This window comes from Callithrix jacchus, chromosome 3, assembly GCF_049354715.1.
Source record: "Callithrix jacchus isolate 240 chromosome 3, calJac240_pri, whole genome shotgun sequence".
Lineage (NCBI taxonomy): Eukaryota > Metazoa > Chordata > Mammalia > Primates > Cebidae > Callithrix > Callithrix jacchus.
The window spans coordinates 144,627,478-144,654,645 of NC_133504.1; the positions used below are offsets into that span (position 1 = coordinate 144,627,478).

A 27,168-nucleotide genomic window follows, 5' to 3' on the forward strand; every position below is an offset into this window, starting at 1 on the left:
GGGTATGAAACAGATGGCACAGACTTACCTCAACCTTCCTAGCTCTTGTCAGACTTTTGTTTATCTCTTGGGGCTCCCCAAGGTGCTGGGTGGAGACAGACTTAAGCTTCAACCTCAGCTTCCCAACTTTCCAGCTATGTGACTTTAGACAAGTTACTTACATTCTCTCAACTTCAGGTTCCTCCACACACTTCACATGAGCATTGAAAAGTGTTCAAGGGGATCAGTATGAAGCACATTGGCTGGACACTTTTTGTCAAAGGAGCTAAATGATGTCAATAAGCAATGAACTGGCCTTCCTGACTACATCTCTAAAATCCATTAGGGCTTGCTGACCCAACTCTCAAAACCAGATCCATGAGTATGCACATGGCATCTAAGGAGAGACCAACACCGATTCCTCATCTCTCCCTATTGTACCATACTCTCCAAAAGAAACCCTCTGCTCTAACCCAGTTGGTGTGTTTCTGGTCTACCATTTTTAAGTGGCTGAAGGCACTGACACTCAATGGGCATAAGGCCTTCCATTCTTAGGTCTTTCCTAATTCTTCAACTGTTTTCTATTACTCCAGCCCCTCTATGCACTCTGGTAAACTTTAATGCCTGTGTTATCAATTTCACATAGGAATTCCGCCTAATGCACAAAATTTGTTGATCCAATGATTATATTGAGAATCTAAAAATCAACCCCAATATAGGCAAAATAAGGACTTGAAGGATTTATGAACACTTTGAGACACAAAGAACAGGTTGCTAGAAGGAATCTATTATTTTACCCAATGATTTTGGAAGTGTGATAGGATTACAAACTTGCCCAAGCCCTACTCTCACAAAGGGTTACATCGAAGCCACCATGGATAATGAAGCAAAAATGAACAATAAGCGAGTAGAGACAAAATGCAGCGGCTTTCGACATCCTATCGAAAGTTGACCCAAAACTTTTTCATTAGTTACTTCCCTGGTAAGGAGTACAGCTGTCGCTGTCTTTATCATCACACATGTATCCTAAGATTTCTAGAGAACACTAGTTTGTAATTTTAGATATTCACACAGGCAATTCTGAGATGTCTCTGCTGGGAAGTGTCAGAGGAAAAACAAGCCCTTTTCAGCTTCCTTTCTCACAGCCAGGATTCTTTACAATCTATATTCTTCTGAGAGTGATTGCAAAGAAATTTCTTTCAAAGGACCGAGTACATTTATTCAAGAAGAGATTTGCATTTTAAATGGTTTTTAAAGTTTCCATTTAATTACTATAGTCAATCTTTGTTTTTCAGTTTCCAATTATTATTCTCAGCATAGCCTAAGTACTAACTCACCATGATTTCTAAGCAAGTACTTCTAAACATGGGATGATTTTATTTTTCATTATGACAACTGGAATACTAGGAACAAATTCTGGCAGGGGAAAAACTAAACATTTTTCTGCTGAATGTGCCAAAAGCGGTGAACATGCCTGATTTTCAATTACCTTCTGCCTCATAGGGCCAGAAAGCTTGATGTGTTATTTCCTCACGTTAAAGTTGTTTTGTTTTTCTAGCTATAATAAAGTCCCAAAGGCAATTCTTTTCTAAAGAAATCATAAAAGCTTTCATCTTTTGCTTAAGTTGCTCTTCACACAAGGATTTGGAGGTAACACTCCAGAGTCATTTCTATTTGATGCAATACATTCCAGCAACCATGAAGAAGCCATGTACTTATGTATGTACTTATGTACTGCCTGTATGTATGTTCAACAAATCAAGAAAGACGCTGTCTGGAAATAGCCAATAGTCCTGCGGTTGACCCAGTGGTCTTCAGTTTCTTTCTGTGGATATTTTTCATTTTTTAAAATTCACTTACCTCTCCACCCCATTATTTCAAAAGGCTTAACGACGTCCTTCCTTTAGTGACCCTGTGTAACTTTTTTCCTTCATGGGTATGTCTGCAATGCACCTCTGCTGGGTTGTCTTGAGCCAGCATACGTGACTTATTCCCTCCTCAGTCTATCTTGTTCCAATTATTTTGGAGACTTTATTTCAATTCCCATAAATTTATATGTAGAGTCCTAGTATTGTCCAGTGGAATACATCTTATGTTCCTATTTTCTATTACTGGATAATGTGCCTCATGAGTTTCTACTGTTTGCTCTGCCACAGGTTATGAATTCCCATTCCCAGGTTTGTCACCTCTCACTCCTTTCTATCAATTTGGGATTAAGCTTTTTCCTTTATCTCCATCTCTCTTTTTGGATGTCTAGATGAAGAGGTATTTTCTTGGTGTGATGCTCAGCTTTTGGCCCAAATCATGGTTTAATCTATGTTGAGTTTAAACAGACTGCACCTGGATTCTGTTCTAAGAAATCTTTTCTACTTCCTCTCTTTTGCTTTCAAGCTTCTAAAAGTCAAAAGTCTTCCTCGATTTATTCTTGGATTTTCTAGTCTTTACATAATGTTTCTTAGGTCCTGACAATTCTTCGCCCAGAGAGGGAATTCTGTTACCTGCTTCCTTCCACATACACTTGCTGGCTATCCATTATGTGCCAGAGATCCTGCCCTCAGAAAGCTTACATTCTAGTACAGTGTAAGACAATTTTAGAAGGGGGTAACCAGGGATAATACACACTTATAGACTAATTGAGCAGCATCCTTGAGGGTCGAAGTGGTCATTCCTGACTGGCTTGTGGCCCACAGTATGTACGTAATTCTTCTTAGCTCAATGTGTAGAAATACACAAAACACTGCGTTTTTTTAAAACTCACTATTTGGCTGAGGAGTGACTGCACTATTTTTAATCAAAACATTTAAAATACTGTGTCTCAAAGTGTTCTAGATTAAGAGACTAAAGAGGCATAACAACTAAATACAATGCTTATCCCTGGATTAAAAAGAAAATAGCTATCAAGACCATAATTGGTACAAATGGGGATATTTAAATCTGCATTGTATATTACAGCACTGTACCACCAGTGAACTTCTTGAGTGTGATCACTGTATCATGGTTCTCGCAGAATGCCCTTATTCCAAAATATCAGGTGTGAAGTGTCATAATGTAATTCACTCTCAGAACAGAAAGCGAGAAGTACACATACACACACGTACAGCCCAAGAGTAAGGCAGGAAATATGGTAAAATGTTAACAACTGGGAAATCTAAGTGATAGGTGCACAAGTGTTCATTGTATTAATGTAGCTTTGGAAATTTTCAATAGAAAAAGTTGGGGAAAAAACAAACAAAAAAAGATGAAAAATGCTTTAGAGACTACCTTAAAATTGTTTATTGAAGAGAAAGCCAGAAGAGAGAAGAAAAAATTTACACATCAGCTCTGAAACCAAACACAAATACTCTTTATTTATGGGATATCATTTTACATCAATTTCATTGAAACCTAAAACCAGTTTGCTGTACTCAAGTTAGGTGGCATAACAGTATTTCAGTTAAGCTGGGAGTCACAGGACTTGCACACTTTTATGAATGTAATGCAAATACTGACGACACGAAGCATTCACAGTTATAGGTTAGCTGCTGTCATTTAACAGTAACCCCCAATAGAAATTATTTTATGAAAAAAGCAACCCACGTTTTGGTCTCATTTACAGACACCCAACATTTTAGTTGGTCAATGAAATCTATACATTAATTATACAACATATGAAAGAATAAAGGATAAGGCTTACAGAGGTATTTTAGCAGTTGTAAGAATAAATATCAAGGGCACAAACTAACTTTTAAAGCTTTCTGTATAAACTTCAAAAGCACTGTTAAAATGGGGACAAAAGAAATCTATTGTGAAACCAGAATCTAGGTTTGTCTAGTCAGAGTTACAAAAAAAAAAATGTAATACAGAGTTCATGCTTCAAAAAAGGTGCATGGAACATGACAGTGGATGTTTGTGGCAAATCAAATAATAAAATTTCTGACCTACTTCAACAGTAAACATCTAAAGGTTGTATTCCATGACAACAGGGTATTGTGGAGTTCAAAACACAACAGAAAAAGAGAAGGGTTGTAGACCTAGGTACTAAAAAAAAAAAAAAAAAACAGACGAAGGCACCCTAATTTATTCAACATTAGCCAGTAAATAAGTGATCAATGATTGTTCAATATTGTGTAACTTAGAGAGGTTTTTAAGAAAATGTATCTTATTACTCTGCCCCTTTTCTCTCCCCTTAGAAATAACTATATAAAATCAAGAAAACCAAGGGTAAGCACTCTGCCACTCAGCAGTCACAGAGATTTATTTTTCAAGGCAGTTAAAAGATTATTTGGAGTTTTCTATATATGCAAGATTATCCCTTTGGAATACTTAATTGCTTATCATACATCATAAAATCGTTTCTACATGGTTTTTTTTTTTCCCTACCATCAAAATGTTGATTGTGGATTAACTGTTACATCACCCTCCTGTAACAATCCTCTCATTTTAGAATTAACTGTGCTTATTAGCATTTTAAAATTCTCTAGATTTTAAACAATGTTTAAAATAATTTCATCTATGATTTATATTTCCTTTAAATAAAGCTACAGGTGATCAAATTTAAAGAACTGTATGAACTGTTGCCTTTAAAGTGTAATTTTTTAACTTTAAGGAGTAATTTTAAAAATGAATCAATTCTTCACAGATCCAAACCTGCCTAGGCCAGCCACCACTGCAAAACAAATGCATCCATCACATCAGTCTTAATAGCTGTTGCTTACCATCAACATTTTCTGTTATTTTCAGATACTGGTTTATGCAAACTGGTAATAATTTTTAAGGTTAGAAGTGAGTCTACAAACAAGGAGTGGTTAAGTATGCTTAATCACTACAGGTTTTTTTTTTTTTTTAAACTTCTTGTTTATTTCACAGCAAATAAAACCTTTCATTTGGTAGAAAAAGTAGTTGCATTCTACCATATCATGATTTTGTATACACACACACACTGTATATACATACAAAATTTCTGTCTTTGGTGGTTTAGTAAGGGAAAAAATATGAAAATGTGAACACTGTTTGCAAAGAAATGGTAAAATAGTGGTCAAGAGTAGCATTGTCTGTGTGCTTTATTCACTTAATGCCATTTAAAGGTTCACATGTCACCTAAAACAATTTTTAGCCAGATTTCCAAATAACCCAAACTGATTTTCCAATCATCACATGCTCAAATCATGGATCTTGCTGACCACGACAGCATTTACTTGTTCAAATACACCATTACCTTTTACTTGCTCAAATCATTAGACTTTTGTCTTTTCACAGAACTTTAGGGACTGAGTTAGTCATTCAATAGCACCAGATAGTTGGGGTGAAAACATGTCATCTCTATATTTCCTCAAGAAAGGCAAAAAAAAAAAAAAAAAAAAAGACATAAAATACAAACCTAAAAATACCATCCTGTTTATTCTTGTTTCCTCACCCACAAAAATAATAGCTATCACCCCTCTGTACAAATAACTCAGGTAATGACAAGTGGCCCCTCTAGGACAGGTCCTAGCATGTACTGGGTTAGCTCAATGCTGGTGGTTTCTTGTCCACTGCCTGCAATGGACATGCTGCCAGGAAAAGCCTAGCATGAAACAAACAAACAAGGAAAACAAAACACCTCTCACTTGTAGTATGCTTGTTTTCTCAAAAAGCTGGAAAATTAGACACCATGAAAGCTTAACTAAAAAAAAAAATCAAGCCACAACTAGAAGTGCTATGCAGTTAAAAATTACCAGCAAAAACCATGAGGTTTTCATTGAGGAGGCAAAATAAATTTTACTTAAAGTGGCAAAGCATTAGCAGACCAATCACTGGCTAGAAGAATGCAAGAGGAAAAGAAACAAACAAGCAAACAAAAAGTTAAAGAATGTTTACAAAAGTTTAAATCCCATTCTTTAAAAAAAAAAAAAGTGCAATTTGAATTTGTTCATTTGTACCTATATTCAAGCTACTATAGTTTTTACACTAAAAAATAAACAACTGATATACTTTGCGTGGTGGAAATGATTTGTGGCATGTTACATATCTACATGTCCAAATAATTATAACTTTCGTCATTTTAAAACACTAATTAATATTGTTAAGTAAACCAAATGATATTTGGCATATGCCACTGAAAAGTTGCGACTCCTACCTCCTTCCAGAAGTTGGCCTCTTAAACAGTAAGGTTAATTCTGGCAATGTTTGTTCATGGTAACAGTTTTATCTTGTTTTCTGAAATGCTACATAAGAGACCAAATAAAGTATAATTGGTTCATTCAAACAAAGGGACTAGAAATATGCCACAAAATTATTTTTACATTTTTCAGAAATAATCTCTAGGTGAAGCTTTTTCATTTTATACACATATACAAAATTTAAACAGCAATATACACATAATCACAGTGAGGACGTTGGCAAATTCACCAATCTGTAGTGTAAATACAAACTGCAAAGCAGCCTTCCAAGAGAACAGTGCCACACAGCAAGCAGAGCTGGCCCATTCAATAGCAAACACCAACACGTCCCTGCAAAAGGGAAACAGTGCAAGAAAAGCAGCATGCGCTTTGATACAAACAGCAATTTATGGCTAATGGGTGACGTAACTGTGGTAACAGTGACTCTCTCGCTGCTATGCATAAAGTCCTAGGACATCTGTTTGTCTTTATACCACTCCACAAACTCGTCCAACAAAACTGGCCCTGGAGAGAAAGAGAGAAACAGTAGTAGTAGTAGTAGTGGTAGTAGTAGTAATAACAACGCAGCCGAGGCTTTTCCCAATGAGGGTGATGTACAAATACATACGAATGGCAGAAGGGTAGAGGCAATACTTACAAGCTCCATCTTCATCATAGTTGCTGAGGTCAAGATTAATTGTTCTGCTAAACTCTAGGACATTGCACCACTGGTCTTTATTAATAACTTTATATTTTGATTGCTGATGGAGGGAAAAGTAATATGAATTACTGACACTTAAAGTGAACAAATGGGACGGTTTCAATTACTCTATGAATCAACTTAGTAAGGTTCATGTAAGGTTAACTCTTTCCATTTGAGGTTTGTTAAGCACCAATCTAGGAGGATGTGAGGGAGAGCAAGAGTAGAATTTAAGATGACAATTTGCATTACAAAAGTATTATGGGGGCTCAACACAAAATGGCAACCATATCAAAGAAACATGATTTTTATATCCCTAGAAGTGCAACTTCTAAACTGCAAAAACCCTTTTATATAAAATGGAGATAATATCTACTTCATAAAGATGTTGTAAGAATTAAAAGAGACCATTTATGTAATTTATGTGAAGCACTTCATTCACTGCTTGGCACAAAGTAAGTGCTAAATAAAGAGTAGCTCCCATTAATATAACCCCTGACATAATCAACACTGCCCATGGCCAAGCTTTCACCTTAAAGCACATCCAGCAGCAGGTCACTTGATGAGATTTGTTAAGTGCTGCAAGTGGTCTCAAAACTAATAGTCACGGAAAAAAAAATACTGTTCTAATATTTCAAAACTCGAATCTGATCATAAAAGAGACTACAAGAGCTGTGAAATAATTTCTCTATTGCTCTCAGACAAGAAATTTGCCATATATCTATTTAAAAATACAGTATCCCTGTATGAAGATTCATAAATAAAATCCAGACCAATGATTCTGAAATCCTCACCACTAAAATCAGAAACACAGTAAAACAATACAAGTACATAAAAAGCAAAGAGAGTTGAGCCAATGGTTTTGAGGATGCAAACACAAGAAAAGCTGAAATGAGAGGAATACTATTGTTTTTAAAGAAAAATGCAAACTAATATAAGAGAGAGAACAAAGCACAGACTACAAGTTTAACTTTCTAAGCAAGTGAAGTAAAAACCAGTCCTGAAACAGTTGATGATGCACCTGGAATTGCACAAAGTCCGATTTCCTCCCGGCCAGGTCTTCCAGCTTAAGACTCTTTACACTCAGGTGCAAATCCATCTAAACTTTCTGAGAACAAACAACTATTTCTATTTATTTTCCAAATAATGCTAACTTATCTTAAGGGACTGTCAGAGAAATTAGAACATGGATGGACTACTGGGTAAACAAATGCTTATGTAAAACTAGTTTTTAAAAATTTGAGGAGTCCCAGTTGGTAATGTTAAAAGAAATTTTTTAATAACAGTCCTCAAAGAATCAGATATTAAAATTTTCTGGACCATTACATAAAGTAAGTTGTGAGAAAGATTATTCAAGAGTGAAGCTGGAGTCATCATATGGCCCAGGATTTTCTCCAAGACCCAACACCCTCATCCTTGCAAGCAAAGGACACTTTTTAAAAGGGCTTGGGGCAGGAGGGAAAGGAGGATGCCATATGACAACCCAAGTAACTCAAACTTGTATCCCAGATACTTCCAGGTCCCACAGAATGACACTTCAACAAAACCAGTATCTCAGAATTACTGATCATCAATACTTAAGGCACACAAACAATGATGGAGTAAAGTGCTGGACTGTTTTGATACTGATCTGAAGATAAACTGAAAGAGATATTGTCAGTTTACCTAATACTTCAATTGATCTAAGGTCCTCAAGTTACTTGGAGATAAAGAGTAGATAAGAACAGATTACAAACTAATTTTGGTAAGAAGGCAGATGGCTGTCTTTTAAACCTTTGCTTAATAAAAGTGGAAGTTCATCTAAAGTCAAAAGAAAATAAACCTTTTTCTATTGTGATAAAGAACAGGAAATCTAAACAAAAGTGAAGCTTTCAAATGGGGACAAGAAAAGAGTGGAAAGGACAGAGCTGTGGCTGTTTTGTATGCATTTTTAATGTGGAATGAAGCAACGCAACATCAAACGCATACAGATGCACTCCAAGAAGATAGGTAGTTGCTGACTGACAGCAACTATGTCACCATAATTCCTATGTAGGCAGAAAAGAACAACAAACAAAAAATTACATAAAATGAGTAAATAAAGTTATTTGGTAGTTCTAAGCAAGCAAATATACATTTCATAAAACAACAATTTGGTACCTCTAAGAATTGGTGAAAAACTGGAAAAAGGGGCCAGATTTTTCCTAATAACAGTCCCAACATGCACTTGGCAGTGTTTATGTCTAGGCTGCGCTGGTCCTTTTCCTGTTTAACAAACAAAAACAAGGATGAGCCAAATGCCCCCAAACAATAAATTCCAATAATTGCAATTGTATATTCACTTCAACAGGAAATTAGTAAACAGCTCATTTATCATACACCTTAAAGACCTTGCATCCAGACTAAGGTTGGGGAGGGGAGGCAGTCAAACACAATGGAAGGCGTGGGCATTGCAATATTAAATAAATTTACTGTGAGAAAGATTCATGTCAACTGATCACCCTAATGCAAAACCAATTAGTTATGGAGTAGCAGTTTCTACAGTCATTTCATGGGATTAATAAAAACTTGTAACTCAATCACTTGCTTGTTTGACATTTATGATAATTATCAAATCCTAATTGTTGACCATAAAGCCTATAACATAACTCAATGGAGCTTAAAGGTTTTGATGGCTATGCTTAGGAATCAGGTTTCCTTAACAAAAATGGTTTTTCCAACAATTTGATTTCATTGATAAATATTTTTCTTGAACCTAAACATGCTGGAATTAACTTCAGCTCATACAAATGCTGGGGCTCTGGAATGTCTCTCTAAATCAGAGGATATATTCATCTACCCACTCTGGTAGAAAGCAGGAAGTGTATCAATACAGTCCTTCAATAGGCAGATAGATAGATAGATTTCTTACTATATTTCCTAGTAGAATACTCCTAACTAGTAACCAAGTGAAAGACAACATTTCAAAAGGACACCAGAAAAAAGATAAGAACATAAACCTAAATATAGGCAGGGTAAGCTCATTCCATATACATTTGCAATTAAGGATCCTAATTTCTCATTCCCATCTTTCTTATATGCTTCCATTCCGGAACTACAAGTGGACAGTTTCCATGGAAAGGAAGACAGGGCCTGGGACCATAAGCGTACCTTAGACATCCAAAGCTAGTCTCCATGTGGTATCTTAACTACAGTGGAAATTTGTAAAAGTACTTTTCTACAAAGGGAGAAAGTACCTGGCTAGCCCAGTGGAGTGGAATCTAAATGTTCAAATTAAGGGATGATGCTGTGACCACCACCCTAAGCCACATATGCAGCCATATATACTTCCTGATAAAATACATCATCACTGCAAGGATTCTTAACAGTGAGGTACTCTTTAGTACACAAACCATTTCTAGCCATGACCCTGAGTTGAGACTTAGCACAGCAAATGTAAGGGCCTCACTTAACAACAACAATCAAGGTAGATGAAGATAAGGAAACTTGTTGCCTAAGGAAGATGTGTAGTAGATCTGCCTTTTGGTCTCAGTTTTGAAGTATAATGACTGTCCATGAATAGACCAGGTCAGATGGCTCCACATCACCCTTCTTTTAGAGGTCACATAAGTCTGAGGGCAGGTGTATCTCAATTCCACCGTTCTATGCAAACAGGTAGGACCTCCTTTCCACAGGGTTCTCTGCCTGTTTCTTGGCCATACATATTGTCCTACTCAGGGCTACAGTACACACTCCCAATGGAGAAGAGGACAGGAGAAGAGGTGTTCTAGAGACTACCTGCCTTTTGCCAGCCAAACTGCACTGGTTTGTTGTGTTTCAAGGGCTTACACTTCTGTGAGCACTGTGCAAGCAAATGGAAAACTTCCTCTTACCCTGTAACATAGGTGTGGCAGACGGCAACAGCACACCATACTATGAAGCAATCCACAAGATAAACGAGTAAACTGTTGAGAAACACACGCGGCACCACAGGACCGGGCCAAAGTCCATTTGTTGAACAACAGCTCATGCAGCACTGGGCTGACGACATTGGAGCTCTGGAAAAGTTTTCCCTTTGCAGAGTTTGTAATCATTCACTAAACCCAAAATCTCTAGTCTTGCTGTGATATATAGTGCCTTCTTCCATCATCATCAATGCCTATGTCCCCATCACAATGGACATACACTAAGGTGACAAAAAAGAAAAAAAGATACAAAAGACCTGGACAGACTCTTTGCAACAATATAATCATCTGACAAACTGATGATCATGAAGGATTTCAATGCATATGTTTGGCAGTGATGCCAAAACATGGAGGAAAGGCATCAGACTCACACGACTGGAAAGCTGAACAGCACTCACTTACTCCTGCTCTGCAAGGGTGCCAGCCAGCAGCTCGCAATCACTAACACCATCTTCGGCCTAGCAAATAAGAGAAAGATATTATGGATGCACTCACAATCTGAACAATGGCATCTCACTGATAACCAACATTGCCTGTGAGTGAACTTGTGGCTATGTGCAAATGACCATGACTGGAAACACTCAAAATTCCCTGGAACAACACAGTCGAGAGCTCCCACAGCAAACATCTACTAAACATCAAAATTGAAGACACTCGCAGCGGGTTCTCTGACAACAATGATCCTGATGACATTCTCTGCAAAGGGGTTCCCAATTAAAAGTGAAATGAATCTCCCAGGATGCTATCAGACAGCCATCAACATTATAGGCGTTTTTAAAAAATAAATCACCGTAACAAATTTAAGGAGTAAAGACATCCAAAAGCTCTTTGTAAGAAATTAAAATTATATGCTGTCAACAACAATCCTGTGACCCTCTGCTCATGGAACACCGAGGAGCAAGGGGCAGACCAATAGATTTCTGCATCCCAAGGTCAGAATTAGACAGAAGGCACCTTGAGAGCCTGCCAAGAGCCAACCAGCATCCCCAGAGGCCCATCAAGGTTAAAGGAGAAGGAAATGAGAATGTCTCTCCCTACCCACCTCTCGACCCAAAATGTATATGCATGAATTTCATAAACTTTACTAAGATAAAAAGGAAAAGAATTTTATGTCATTTTTCAAATAATAATAGGAACTGAACAGGCTCTATATATGAAAGATATACCAATCCCCCACAATATACAACTAGATTCTACTTTGTGGTCTTCCTTAATGTAGATTAAAAATAGAAGTTATAGAATGATATACTACAGCTGCAAAACCAAAGGATCCTACTCTAAATATCCTACATTATGTTTTACATATGGAATAAATACACTCCATAAGCTAAAGATTAATAACAGCTAGTGTAGAGATAGTGAAATTTTATTAATATCTGATTTAGAGTTCTAGTACAAAAAAAAAAAAGCAACAGTGCCTTTGTTTAAATAATACTGTTCCAGTAAATGTCCTTCTGTAAGAGGGGACAATAAAGCATTTTTCTTCTTAGGTGGCATAAATGACTTAACAACTGAAACAAAACAGTTAACTGTAAACATGTAAATATATTACCAAAATGAACCTTTAAACATCTAAGTATCCAGATCTGCTAAATCAAAGGCCCCTATTTCAAAAGATCTATTTCCAACATATACCAAACTTTACAGCTTAAGACTTACCTATGAAAAGAAGAATCTTGAATTATTAAAATTACAAAGAAAAAAATTCAACAGGAAAAATAAAAACCCAAAAGATTTTCAAGAGAGACTAGTTGGACTTGAGAAATCACAATTTCAAACATAAATGGTGAAGACCAAGTCAGAAATTGGTACATGAAATCAAAAGGCCTTAGGTAAAAACCTATTACACGTGTCATGGTTTCCAACTGAGGCACAAGAGAAATAGATATAGAAAAAATGCAGTGCTCCTTAACCCAGCTACCTAAGTAAACAAAAGATAAAAATAGAGGGCTGTAAAGAGCTCATATCTTAAATACTGTGGCTCAGTTTATAAAAACAAAAATGTAGCAAATCAATTTTTTTTAACTAGAGTTTAATTATGCTCTTAGAACTTATGCTCTTAGTTTAGAGGTAACAGTGTTTGCAAGGCAATCAATTAAGCTCAATTCTAATTTCTTTTTTTTTTTTTCAGGCATCTGGTTACTCATTGGTAGAATGGAGGCTGCTGTTACTTGTGGGGTGTTGAAGTCATTCAGATTTAGTGAACTTGAATCTGAGGACTGGAAATCACCATCTGCTTAAGTTCACACATGTATCAAACATCACCTGCTTAAGTTCATTTCTCAGCCCAAGTCAGCCTTGGGGATTCCTGGCAGACAGCAGACTCAGCCCTTGGCATAGCTGAATGAGGTCTAAGAAGCTCAAAGAGGCTAGTTTCTACATTTATCAAATGAAAAAGTGATCATCTCATTCACTCATTTGTTCTGTGCCAGGCACTGAGTTAGGAGCTGGAGATTAAGAGGTAGACCCTGCCATGGAGTCCTCTCTTAAAGAGCAAGAGACGGATTTGTACAGAGACATTTACAGAGTATGCGATCACGGGATAAAATGAACATATGGAGCAATGGCGACAGTGTGCCCCTCGTTTTAGTGAAAAAAGACTGTCTTGAGGAAACTTTTTAAATTTTTTTAGAAGAGAAGGAGAGGAAGAAAGAGGAAGAAAAAGAGGGAGAGAGAACAGGAATATTGCTTTATTCTAAAAATGGGTATTAATAATGGCCAATCAATATTTTGTGTATTTAAAGTGGAGAACGTATATTTTGTGTATTTAAAGTGGAGAGCTCTATAAATATTTATTAAATTTACTTGTTCCGGATCTAAGTTCAAGTCCTGGATATCCTTGTTAATTTTCTGTCTCGTTGAGTCTAAATCTCTTTATGGGTCTTATGTATCTGGGTGTTAGGATCGTTAGCTCTTACTGTTGCATTAATCCTTTTACCACTGTATCTTTGTTGCTTTGAAATCTATTTTATCAAATGCGAGAATTGCAACTCCTGCTTTTTGTTTATTTATTTATTTTTGCTCTCCATTTGGCTGGTAAATCTTTCTCCATCCCTTTGTTTTGAGTCTTTGTGTATCTTTGAATATAAAATGGGTCTGGATGTAGTATACTGTTAGGTTTTGGCTGTATCTTTTGATTGGGGGATTTAGTCGATTTAAATTTAGGGTTACTGCCATTTGATGCTAACTGGCTATTTTATCCATTCGTTGATATTAATTCTTCTTTATGTTGATGTTCTTTACTTTTTGGTAGTATATTTTTAGAAAGGCTAATACTGGTTGTTCCTTTCTGTGTGTAATGCTTCTTTCAGAAGTTCTTGTAAAGCGGGCCTGGTGGTAGTAAAATCTCTGAGTACTTGCTTGTTCATAAAAGATTTTATTTTTCCTTCAATTGTGAAGCTTAGTTTGGCAGGATATGAAATTCTGGGCTGAAAGTTCTGTTCTTTAAGGATGTTGAATATTGGCCGCCACTCTCTTCTGACTTGTAGGGTTTCCGCTGAGAGATCTGCTATAAGTTTAATAGGCTTCCCCTTGTGGGTAACCTGACCTTTCTCTCTGGCTATCCTTAATATTTTCTCCTTCGTTTCAACCCTGATGAATCTAACGATTATGTGCCTTGGGGTTGCTCTTCTTGAGGAATATCTTTGTGGTGTTCTCTGTATTACCTGGGGTTGAATAGTGTCCTGCTTTGCTAGATTGGGAAAATTTTCCTGGATAATATCCTGAAGGGTATTTTCCAGCTTGGATTCATTCTCTCCGTCATATTCAGGTACACCTATGGAACGTAGATTAGGTCTTTTCACATAGTCCCATATTTCTTGGAGACTTTGCTCATTCCTTTTATCTTTTTTCTCTATTCTTGTTTCTCGTTTTCTTTCATTAAGTTGGTCTTTGACCTCTGATATCCTTTCTTCTGCTTAATCAATTCAGCTATTCAAACTTGTGCATATTTCACTAAGTTCTCATGTTGTGTTTTTCAACTCCGTTAGTTCATTTATATTCCTCTCTATATTGTCTATTCTTTTTAGCATTTCATCAAACCTTTTTTCAAAGTTCTTAGTTTCTTTACATTGGGTTAGAACAAGTTCTCTTAACTCCCAGAAGTTTCTTATCATCCACCTTCTGAAGCCTACTTCAGATAATGGAACACAGTCCTTTTCCATCAGGGCTTGTTCTGTTGCTGATGAGGAACTGCAATCCCCTGTAGAGGGAGAGGGGTTCTGATTTTGGGTATTCTCGGCCTTTTTAGGCTGGTTTCTTCCCTTTATTATGAATTTATCCATCTGTCATCTTTACAATTACCACCTTTCTAATTGGGTTTCTGAGTGGATGTCTAATTTATTGATTCCCAGTGCTAGAATCCGAGCAACCCACTGCGCCAGCCAAAACAGCAGCTATAAGACTGATGGTGCTCTTCTGCCAGGGAATCTCCGGTCTGGCTTCCTACTTGAGTCCGTAACAAGCGGCTCTGCCTTCCCGGAGCTCCAAACATCGGTCAGTAGGGGAACCAGTCCCGTTTACTCTGCACGAAGAGCTGCCACGCCAAGGCGCCGGCAAAACCGCGGCACTGGCCACAAGAGTTGTGCTGGCGACCCGTGGGGCTCCTCCACTGGGAATCTTCTGGTCCGTGAGCGACGAAAATTTGTCTGAAAGTGTGGCGTCCTCTCATTCTCTGCGCTTTCACTGGGAGCTACAATCCCAAGCTGTTAGCAATCAGCCATCTTGGATCTCTCAATTAAGCTCAATTCTTGACACTTCCTTGAAAACAAAAGGAAAACATCTGCCAACTGGCACAGGCTTTATTATTTTTTTTTTTATACAATCAGATTCTACTACCATAAGCACTCTTCTCAAAAAATGTCATTATTTCAAAGGATGTCTGAAGATAACTAGGTTAATATCAGTGAAGAATTCAAAAATTATTTCTAATTCTATGGTTAAGTTTTCCTGAGAATTTACTTCAAGCTAGAAATTGTTCTAAGTGCCTTAGACTTAAACTCATTTCACCTCTATTAGTAAATAGGGACTACTATAATCCCCAATTTATAAATAAGAAAACTGAGGCATAGGGAGTTAAATACAGTCAATAAATGGTAGAGCTGGAACTTGAGCTAAGAAGTTGATTCCAAGCTACCAGGCTGCTTCCCTCAGAAGTAAGGAGGGAAGACAGATTTCGATATAAAGAAACATATAGGCCAATGAGCTTTACCAACAACTGCTGAGCAAATCTGTGTGGCTCTGCAACAACTAAAGAGGCATCTTAAGGATAAAACTAAGATGCTTTTCAGTGTAACAGACCTGGGCTTAGATGACTCCATCATATTCTTATTCTTACTGTCACCCAGGCCTACCTTCTGTTTTCTTTGTAATTGACAATAAAGTATGAGGGAAAGTAGTGAGGAGTGTGAGTGAGTGTGCATGTGGACACGCATGTGTACGTGGGGGGGGGTTGTGTGGAGAAGGAAACTGGATGAATACATCAACTAATGAATGAAAGGCTGACTCGAATCGTAAGAGGAAGTGAATCCAAATGACTACACAGGATAGGTTAGGCTTCAAGAGGATTTCTCTGAAAACAGGGGTTGTTGAGCACAAGACCTAGCAAAATTTTCTTTGGTGAATTCTATAAGTAACATCCATAATAATTTCTAGTTTGGCTGTTGTGGTACTGAGAGGAGGACAGTGTACCAGCTTGAATCTGTGTGGCTGCTTATAGCTTCCAGAAACATGACCTCAAACACTGGAGAAGGCCAGCTAGCACCTTCTGTCAGGAAAGCAAGTACACGAAGAGGCTGACAGGCTTGCTCTCATAATTAACCTCCCACAAGATTACCTCTCAGTAAAAGCCAGTCCCACTGGAGTATTCTGCCTCCACAAGACTCTCCATTCAACCTCTTTAAGGTTTTATTTCAAGAAGTGAAACAGTCACCTCTCTAGTGCCCTCCTCCCATCTTCCCTTTCATTAGTTCCCCTTCTAAAAGGCCTCCCTTTCTCTCCCTCTCTAGCAGCTTCTAACTTTGCTTCCTTCCTGATTCTGTCTGGTTCACCTCAAATCACTCCACCAGGGCTCCTCTCAAACTTCTCACTCTAAATCTGTCCCTTCCTGCATCAAGGCAGAACTGCAATGCTAGAAACACATCCTACTCTGTGGAGAACAGCAGTGCAAATCCGTGGTCTCTGCTCTCACCCGGACCTCAATGCTGTCAAGTCAGTGCCCCATTCAACCCCACATGCATCCTCCTCCAAATGCCATGCGTGTCTGCACAACCCTTGAACCAGCAGCTTGCCTCCCCTACAGAGAAGGTAAAACATCCAATGAACTGATATTTTTAACTAGTCTCAGATCAATGAAAAATTACTCTACATAGTGTTTTAGTCTACTTTCTTCATCAAATCTTGTTGTTCTCACTAGGTCCTTTTCTAAAAAGGAAGCAAGGAAAAATGGCTGTTTTATTTAAAAGAATCCACATAACAATACTTGTTTATATAATAAATAAAATTTACATTGAGGGCAAAAAACCCTATGCATAAAAATACTGAGGCAAAACTCCAATTGTAGAAGAGAACCGATCATGTTGGCCCTTGTGCATATCCCACCGTCTTCCTCTAGCAAGATTCCACAGGAGGAGGAGAGCTTTGTGGAGGGAAAGGCAATGTGGCTCTGTGAAGGACACTGGCCTGGACGTCAAGGGCAGAGTGCGGGCCCTGCTGCTGCCCCTCCTCGCTGGCTCTCAGTCTCATCATCCTACATTGATAGGCCTCGACCAGATGACTTCTGAGGATCCTTTCAGCCTTCAAGCATCATGATTCTAAGACATCCATAAAACTATAAATAAGTTCAAGTCAAAGACAAATTAGGAGAAAAATAACACAACTTTATAGCCAAGTACTACTTTAAATTGGCTACAAGGTTCAAAGGGGAGAAAATAAATGATCAGCCCCTTGGGGCTGCAATTTTGGTAGAGAGCTGTTAAAGGGGCTATTTTATTATTTTCTGGTGTTGTACTGTATTTCCTTCCTGGCATATTTAAGCAGAATTCAGAATATTTAATATATTATACTACCACTGTTAGTTGCAATATAATATTTAGGATATTAAAATTATATCATAAAGCTCAATTTTCATTAAAGTGTGATTTTTAAAAGGTCCTCTGCTGTGTTAATTATGAGTTTTTACCTCTAGGAGTCCATTTTTCTAGTAGGAACAAAAAGATTTGGCAGGGAAAAAAAGGAGGTTTGAGTTCTGTTTCCAACCAAGATAGAGTAACAGACTAGACTTCCCTTTCTACTTAAAAACAACCAGAAAACTAGACAAAAAGATGAAATGATGGCTTCACATGATGAAAAACAGGCAACACAGGACTGAGATCCCCAAGAAAAAGAAAACAAATAAGGTAAGCCCTAGGTTGATAACAGCTTACTCTGCAGAGGTGGTTTCTAGGCCATGGCAAAGGAAGGGGAACCCAAAACTGAGCCCAGCAATCTTGCTGAGTTGGAGAAGACAGAGCTTGGAGTTCAAGGTGGCAAAGATAACTATAAGTTATGCAGCCAAATACTAGTGAGGTGGAAACTACACAAAGAGATGTGAAGGTCTCCAGAGTGGTCTCCTTCAGTCTTTGGCTATGTAAACATGTGAGAGGAAATGACCTGAGTCTGAAAAGAACCATGGCAAATGAGTGAGCAGAAGTCCCCAGGGTTTATTCAGGGCTGGGGACAGTTTGTAATCCCACCAGTCAGCATGGGAAGATCTCATAGTATACAAGGCATTAGATAGAATCCTCAAAAAAATATTGCCTTAGTAGTGGGGCCAAATCATCCCTCTCAAAACTGCTTTGGACCAGCCCTTCCAAAGGATCAAGCTGATTCCAAGTAATTTATACACTTAAAAAACAAACAAATTCAACACTATCTAAGGCAATACAACAAAACCCACAGCAACCAAAACATAAAATTCACAATATCCAGCTTCAATTAAAAAATATATATATATATACAGGCAAAGAATATGGGCAAGTGACTCACATAACCAAGAAAAAAATAAACCAACAAAAAGAGATGCAGAAATAACAGACGATGGAACCAGAAGACAAGGTTATAAAAATACTTACTATAAACATGTTCTAGAAATTCGAGGAAGCAGAAAATATTATCATGATAGGAAGAGAAATTGAAGACATAAGCAAGACCCAAATGGAACTTTAAAAGATGAAAAACATAGTATCTGAAATGAAAAATATGTTGGTTGAGATTAACAGATTAGACACTGCAAAAGAAAAGATTAATATTGGAGACATAGTAATAAAAATTATTAAAAATGAAACGGACAAAAACAAAAAATAATACGGAACACAGCATCAGTGGCTTGTGGGACACAATCAAGCAACTTAACATAGGTATAACTGTAGTCTCAGAAGAAGAGAGACAGAACCAAAAAAATGTGGAGAAATAACAGCAGAAAGATTTCCCAATTTAATAAAAACTATAAACCCACAGATCCAAAAAGCTCGTCAAACCCCAACCAAAATAAAGAAAATTATTCCAGGGAATATCAAATAAACTTGTTAAAAAGCAATGGAAAGAGAAAAGTCAGAAAACAAAAGACATGTTTAAAGGAATAAAGATGACACCAGACTTAAAATTACACATGATGAAAGACGATACAGAGACACTACTGAAGCACAGAAAGAATAAACTGTCAACCTAGAATTTTTTTACCCCGAGAAGTCTCTAAGTTGAAGACAAAATAAAAGCTTACAGAATTAATCACCAGCAGATCTGTCCTATGAGAAATGTTAAAGAAAGTGGGGGTTGTGCATGTGTGTTTTGAGATGGAGTCTCGCTCTGTCGCCAGGCTGGAGTGCAGTGGCGTGATCTCGGCTCACTGCAACCTCTACCTCCTGGGTTCAAGCAATTCTCCTGCCTCAGCTTCCCGAGTAGCTTGGTGCACTTCCATGCCCAGCTAATTTTTCTATTTTTAGTGGAGATGAGGTTTCACCATGTTGGCCAGGATAGTCTAAATCTCTTGACCTCATGATCTGCCTGCTTAGCCCTCCCAAAGTGCTAGGATTATACTCGCCTGGCCAAGAAAAGTTTTTAGGCAGAAGGAAAATGATACCAGATGGAAACGTGGATCTACATAAAAGAAATAAAGAGCATAGAAATGGTATATTTGGTATATGTAATTAACAATAAAAGGCATTTTTGCCTATTTAAGGCAAAAATTATAGCAGCATTGTGAGATTTATAGCCTAAGTAAAATGTATGACAAAAACAGCATAAAGTAGGTTGGGTGTGGTGGCTCATGCCTGTAATCCAAGCACTTTGGAGGCCAAGGTGGGCGGATCACCTGAGGTCGGGAGTTCAAGACCAGCCTGACCAACATGGTGGAACCCCGTCTTAATTAAAAAAAAAACAACAGCATAAAGTATAGAGGGCAAAATGAAAGTATACTGTGGTGGAGATTCTTGAATTATACATATGAAATGGCATAACATTATATGAAGGTAGGCTGTGAAATTTAAAGATATATACGGGATGCCTAGAGCAACTACTAGGAAAAATATAGTAAGGCAATAGCGAAAATAAAATGGAATAATTTTTTAAAAATCTAAAAAGAAGGCAGGAAAGGAGCAAAAAATAGGTGGGACACATAGAGAAAAAACAGCAAGATAGGAGATATAAATTTTACCCATATCAATAATTACATTAAATCTAATTGTTTCAGCATCCCAGTTAAAACACACATTGTCAGACCCAACCATATGCTATCTATAAGAAGCCTACTTTAAACATAAAGAAATAAACAGCATTAGTTAAAAGCAAAAGTATTAAAAAAGATATATCATGCAAACTTTAATCAAAAGTAAGATGGACAAAGTGGACTTCAGAATAAGGAATACTACCAGAGATAAAGAGAGACATTTCATAATGTAAAGGGTCAATTCATCAAGAGGATATAACAATACTAAGTATGTCTAAACCTAGTATCAGTGCTTCAAAACCTGTGAAGCAAAAAAGTGATAGAGGTGACAGAAGAAATATAGATGGAGAGTTCAACATTCCTCTTTCAGTAATTGATGAACAAGTAGACAGAAATCAGGAAGAATACAGAAAACCTGAACAACACTATCAACCAACTTGACCTAACTGACATTTATAGAACACTCCACTGACAACAACAGAATATTCATCCTTCTCAAGTACACATAAAACATTCACCACAGTAGACCATATTCTGGACCACAAATCAAACAGATTACAATTATACGGTGTATGTTTTCTGACCACAACAGAATTTAACGGAGTATCAATAATAGAAAGATTATCTGGAAAATCCTAAATACCTGGAAAATAACATACTTCTAAATAATCAATAGGCCAAAAAAGAATTCATAAGGAGAACTGGAAAATACTTTTAACTGAATGAAAATGAAAACATCACATCTCAAAACTTGTGGATATACAGCTCAACAAAACAAAGCAAAAAAGAACAGGATCCATTAAAAAATTTATCTTAGAGCCTATTTTTTAGCTGAACTGAATCTGATAATTAAGTGATGATTAAATATGGTTGTTTTTATTTATTGTTCTGTGAAAGAACTTAATTCACCAATATTAATTGAGACTCTCGTTTAAAACAAAGGGTGTACAAAGAAAGTACAGAGTCCCTCAATCTACCAGGAAAAATTAAGGCCAGTACCCAAACTCCAAAGCCAAGCAGAGGAGACACCAGGGCTACATAGCTAAAGGCAGCCCAATCCCGCCCTGACAGCCTGATCCCCGACAGAGTGACTGGGAGGCTTTGTGGAAGCAGAAGCACATGGCTCGGGTCCAGGGCCTGGATGGATACAACTGTGAAGTCCAAAAGGGCTCTAGGCAAGGGCCCAACACGACCAAAGGCAGAGAGGCCGGGAAGCAGGGCCAGTGAGCAGGCATTAGTGCAATTTCACCACCACAAGGCAGGCATTGCGTGGGGAAGCTTGGGACTTAGTTGTGAGGGTCTAGAGTAACCCACACACTAGACTTGGAGACAGAAGGCCTTGGTTTGAGTCCTGGGTCTACTATGAACAACATGGCCATTTCTCCCCTTTGCTGAAGCGCACTTTCCTCTGTGAAGTGGACTGAAACCACTCCTGGCTGTCCCTCAGAGCTGCCATGGGAACAACTGTGTCATATACACAGGGAAGTGCTGAGTCAATATAAAGACAGTAGGGAGGTACTAGAGGCTGAGTGACCCAGGGGCTGAAGGAAGAGGAATGATACCCTAGTGCTGCAAGCGCTGGGTAAGAAGGGAAAGAATGTGGACATAAGGCTACTGGAAGAGTGCTGGTAAGGAGAAACAAGGCCTCCAACCGGCGAGGCTGCAGTGGAGGCACCAAGAAAAAGGTGGCCAAAGGAGTATTCATGAGATAGGCCAGGGTGACTGCCCCAGAACGGGACAGAAGCCAGGGAGGAGTAAAGCAGTACCTGGATGTAAAGCACAGTGGATATGTGGGAGAACTGTGACTCCCCAATCAAGGAAGTTAGAAAACAGAGCTGATTTGGGTAGAGAAGGTATGATGCTTCTAAATGAATTTCTACCCATACTATAAAATATAGCTGACTTTGGGCGGAAAAAAAAATCTCAGGTAATAAACTATTTAATCCTAGAAACCAGTCATCTATTCTAAAAGCATCTGGCAAATAACTTCCCTTTTCTTTTTTTTAACCTCAAACTCCTGTTTTTAAGCAATCCTCTTACCTCAGCCTCCTGAGTAGCTAGAATTTCAGGTACCACATCTGGCTAATTAAAAAAAATTTTTTTTTTTTTAAAGAGACAGGGTCTCAGTATGTTACCCAGGCTGGTCTCAAACTCCTGGCTTTAAGTGATATTCCTGCCTCGGCCTCTTAAAGTGCTGGGGTTACAGGTATGAGCCACTGTGTCTGTACTGGCATGGAACTTTTATATATTATTATGCAAACGTCATTTTATCAAACACTGTATCTGAATTTCACCTCACCATTTCTAACAACAATTTCCATGCATGTTGTGATTTTACTAGAAGGTTGTAATAATGGGAAAACACATGAATTAGGGCACCACAGAGAACGTTATTGCAGATGCATCAAAATTCACCATCAGATAAAACTTTGGTGCTGAACTGGCAGAGCCAAAGAGAGTAAAAAGTGAAAAAAAAGCTATATGGTGGTAAGAAAAAAGAATCATTTGTCACTGAGTTCTCTGCTTTAAAACAAAAAAATCATTTAAAAAAAGCAATCAATCAAGAAAGCCTAGTGGATTCAAGTGAATCCACTAAACACACAGACCTAACAGAAAACATCATTTCAGAATAAACTATAATAGTATGGAATATAGATTTTGTTTGAATTAAGTATGATGCCAACTGGTGCTTCAGTATTCACTACCTATGATGAGTAGGCTGAAAAGTACAACTTTTATTTCACTCCAATAAAACCACTTTCACATACTTTGACTTGACTCACTCACTATGTAATAGACAAACAGGCTAACTGCTTTTCAAAACAATGACTAGAAAAATACATCTGAGTAATGTTCACTGAAATTAGCTTGGGTCTGAAATTCACATGATTTCCAAATATAATAAAAGCACCTAGAGTGCATCTGAATTAGATATGATTAGCTTATTCTAATAAACTCAACAGGAGAAGGTTTATTTTCTGTGAGAAGGAAAGTTTTTCCAACCTTATCTAAGAGACTTAAATGACAGTGTCTATTGCATGCCCATGTTACTTCTAGACCAATCGCAAGAGCCAGTAAACGTCTGCCACTAGAGCTTTTTGCTGACATACAAAATGTTCACCCAGAATCAAACTTAATTTTAAAAAGCATACATGTAGAAAGAAATACTAACTAGCATCCTGGGAGTAACTTATTCAAGTTTTTTGCTGTGGCATGTAAAAACAAACCTCAAAAGGCAATTTAAAAAGGGGAGGGAAGAGAGGGAAACATCTGGATAGGCTCCAGAGAACTCACCCGTGCAAAGTCAAACGCATATCTGTAAATAAGTTTAAAGTTTGTAGAATCATTTAATAATGATCTTAAGTAATCCAAAGTATTTCTGAGTTTTTCTGTTGTGTCACATCTAGAAAAACAGAATAAAGGCAAATTATGACCTGAGCTGTTTTTTTTCTGTTAATTGGGGCAGTTAATAAACACAATACCAAAGGAAAGAACAAAACCCTGAAGTTGGAACACATCCATAACCTATTTTTTCCTACACTTAAAAAAAATTAAATATACAGAAAAGTTGAAATAGTAAGTAAGCACCCACATACCATCCCCTCGACCCAGCAATGAACTTTTTTCTTATTTTTTCACTCTCCCTACTAACGTATACTTTTTTCTATACCACTTAAAAGTTGCAAACATAATGAAACTTCATCCCTAAACACTTCAACACTATCATCAGTCGTACTACTGTATTCTTAGCTAATATACAATCCACATGCAAATTTCTCAATTATTCCTCAATTTCCTTTATAGCCGCTGTTTTCAATCAGGATCCAATCATGCACTGCTTTTAGCTGTCTTATCTCCTTAGTCTCTAAAAGATTGCCCTGACTTTTTCTTTCTTGACAATGTCATTTTTGGAGACCAGACCACTTGTTTTTTCAGAATGTCAATCTGTCAGATAATTTCTCCATTATTATATTTAGATTCAACACTCTGACAAGATGTGTGGCCTTCCCAGCACACCCCAGGGGGAAGTTCATCATGGCTATCTGTCCTATTATTGGTGATATTAAGTGGATTCCTATAGTTATAGTGGTGTCCACCATTTTCCATTTAAAGCAAGTCCTCCTCTTTGAAATAGTAAATATCCACGGGATAATACCTTGAGATACTTACTTTCACTCAAATGTCTATTGTACATTTTTGAAACTTCCTATTTTCCTCCTGCCTCAATATCCCCACAAACAGGCAATGAACATCCTACCCAGAAGACCAGGTTCCTTGCAGTAAGGCTGGCTCCTGCCACAAGATCCCCTTCTTGCCCTCCCTTGAGTGAGGTCCCCTTCTTGCCCTCCCTTGAGTGAGGTCCCCTTCTTGCCCTCCCTTGAGTATGACTGAGTGATACCCACACACACCAATCTGACATTCAGGGAAGGCACATGCCCAGTGGATCCTCACTCTCTCTCGGTTCCCCGCCTGCTTAGCAGAGCCCACTCCCTGGGAGCTTCTCCCATTTAGCAACCTGTGTGACATGCCATGCCTCCCTCTCTGAGACCTGAGAATAAAATAAATCTTTTCATCTCCTATGCCTCTCCCAGTGGAAGTTCTGTGGCCATGAGGGAACGAACTTTAAAGACCCCACTAGGAGGACATGCTCCGGACAACACACAATGGTTATAGCATCCACTGGTGATATCAGCCTGAGTCAGTAACATCTGAAGATCCAAGACCGTGATTTTCCAATCCTATCATTCCTTCTACATTTATTGGCTATAATTCTTCTATAAAGAAGAGCTCCACACAGGATCTTCTTACTTTCTGGACTTAGGATTTTTTTGCTTTTAATTTGGTGTGTTATAATCTGTTACTGTCATTATTCTTTTTGATTGTACAAACTTTCCTCATTTGGGCAATAGCCCCTAAAGCTGGCTCTAGTTTCCTTCTGACATGTCCCTACCAGTTTCTGAGCATTTCCTTGAGTTCTGGCACAAGATGTTCCAGCTCACCCTGTTCTTGTCCTATGCCAGACTTGAAATCAGCCATTTCTCTAGGGAGCCTTGGTGATAATAACCGGTTTTTGCCAGTAAGTGATACAGTGTTTGCTTTTCATAGGGAAGCAGACTTACTGGTTATTTTTACAAACTAATTTTCTGTTTGTAATATCTAACCCTTAAAAATGACAAGTCACCATTTTCACCAGCAATATTAAAGATTTTCAGTGAACATGTATTATGTTTCTCTGCAGAGAGCTTTAACCTATTAAGTACAGGTAATATACATGCCAAGTATTATCAATATATTTTGTATACTGTATGAACTAATATGGTTCATAATAGAGTACACTAATCTATTTTGTAGCAACAAGCCTGTAAAAGCTCCTTCTTTGTACCTAACTACAAATAAGTCCTTATGATCTCTTTGTTGAGATGATAAACTACATAAAAGCCCACAATTAGACTAAATGTTTAACTTCTATGAAACAGAACAACTTTGAATGACCTTTATTTCTTCCTAATGTGGAAAATAAAAAAGATTAAACTTATACTATTTTAGAAGTTGGAAAAGACCTCTTTAAGAGAGTAACACATAAGCTGAGAGCTGAAAGAGAAGCAGGATCTAGATATTTTGGATAGGTGGGAAAGGCTCTCTGTATATTAGGAACAGTATATGCAAAGGTCCAGAAGCAGATGGCAGTATAGTCAGTCCAACAGACTAAAAGAAAGCCACTGTGGCTGGGTGGACAGAGGAAGAGGGAAAGAGGTATAAGATGATGCTGAAAGGGACACAGGGACGGGCTCATAAAGGGCTTTTGTGGTCCACAGTGAGGGTTTTTTAAATTACATCCTAGGAACAATGGAGGCCACCTGCCACTATGAGAAAGACCATGTTCAATGTTCAGGTCTACATCTTGAGAAGCTCACTCTTGCTCTCCATGGAGAAGAATTTGGGGAAGGAAAAGAGATACTGAGAACCAGTTAGTACCAGACCCCCAATGAGGGAGTTACAGAGACTAGAAAGATACACAAGAAAGCAGCCAACACGGGTAAGTCTGGGAGGCAGGGCTAACTTTATACCGGGTGCTCTACTACAGGGTTAGATTTTTTTAAATGGTATGTATATAATAATATAATCCTAATAATAATAATGGAGGAGGATCAAAGAGGAGGGAAACTAGGTAACCCAAAAACATAAGGTCCAGGTTCCCACGCTTCACTGGAAAGAGGATCAAGGACCAAAGCCACAGATTTGGCTGGCAGTTTAGTCCTGTCCAAGAAGAAGAGCAGTTGTTTGTTTTAACATATTCAAGGGCAGAAAGCACTCGTTTAGATAACTACCCACAGCTAAAAGAAAATAAAGTAGCTGTGAGTCTCCAGGCAGAGCTACCAGAAGAAATGTGAAGTTCTGCAGCATGCCTGGAGCCAGCCCAACACCCTGGCAAAAAGATGTTGCTATGTTTGAAAGATGCTCAGAGATCCTGTCTGAAATGCAGGAAATGAACACTTCTCATGCTTTAAACATAAATTGCACGAGGAATGTTTCTAACTTACGTACCCATTAAGAACCTGGAGTTGGAGCTAATATTGCCAATACAGAGTTTAATCTGTTTTAAAGGGGTTCTTGACCCCACAGAGCCTCTGGACTAGCCCCTACTAGTGAAACTGTCCAGAACCACAGGCTGCCATCTAGTGGCCACTCAACAAGCACATCTTAGAGAACTCGGTTCTAACAGAGCCTGGCTTGGGATATGTAAGCCAC

The 27,168-nt window shown here is 37.9% G+C and overlaps 1 protein-coding gene across 1 annotated transcript in view; it reads right to left on the reverse strand.

Annotated features, from left to right (window-relative positions):
• Nucleotides 1-3,299: 3,299 nt before the first annotated feature.
• Nucleotides 3,300-27,168, reverse strand: part of DCUN1D4 (defective in cullin neddylation 1 domain containing 4) — a 78,688-nt gene continuing 54,819 nt past the window's right edge. The window contains 4 exon segments of the mRNA XM_008993361.5: nt 3,300-6,620; nt 6,754-6,856; nt 8,935-9,039; nt 23,713-23,821. Of these exon segments, the coding sequence (XP_008991609.1) occupies nt 6,565-6,620; nt 6,754-6,856; nt 8,935-9,039; nt 23,713-23,821 (373 nt within the window). The 3' untranslated portion in view covers nt 3,300-6,564.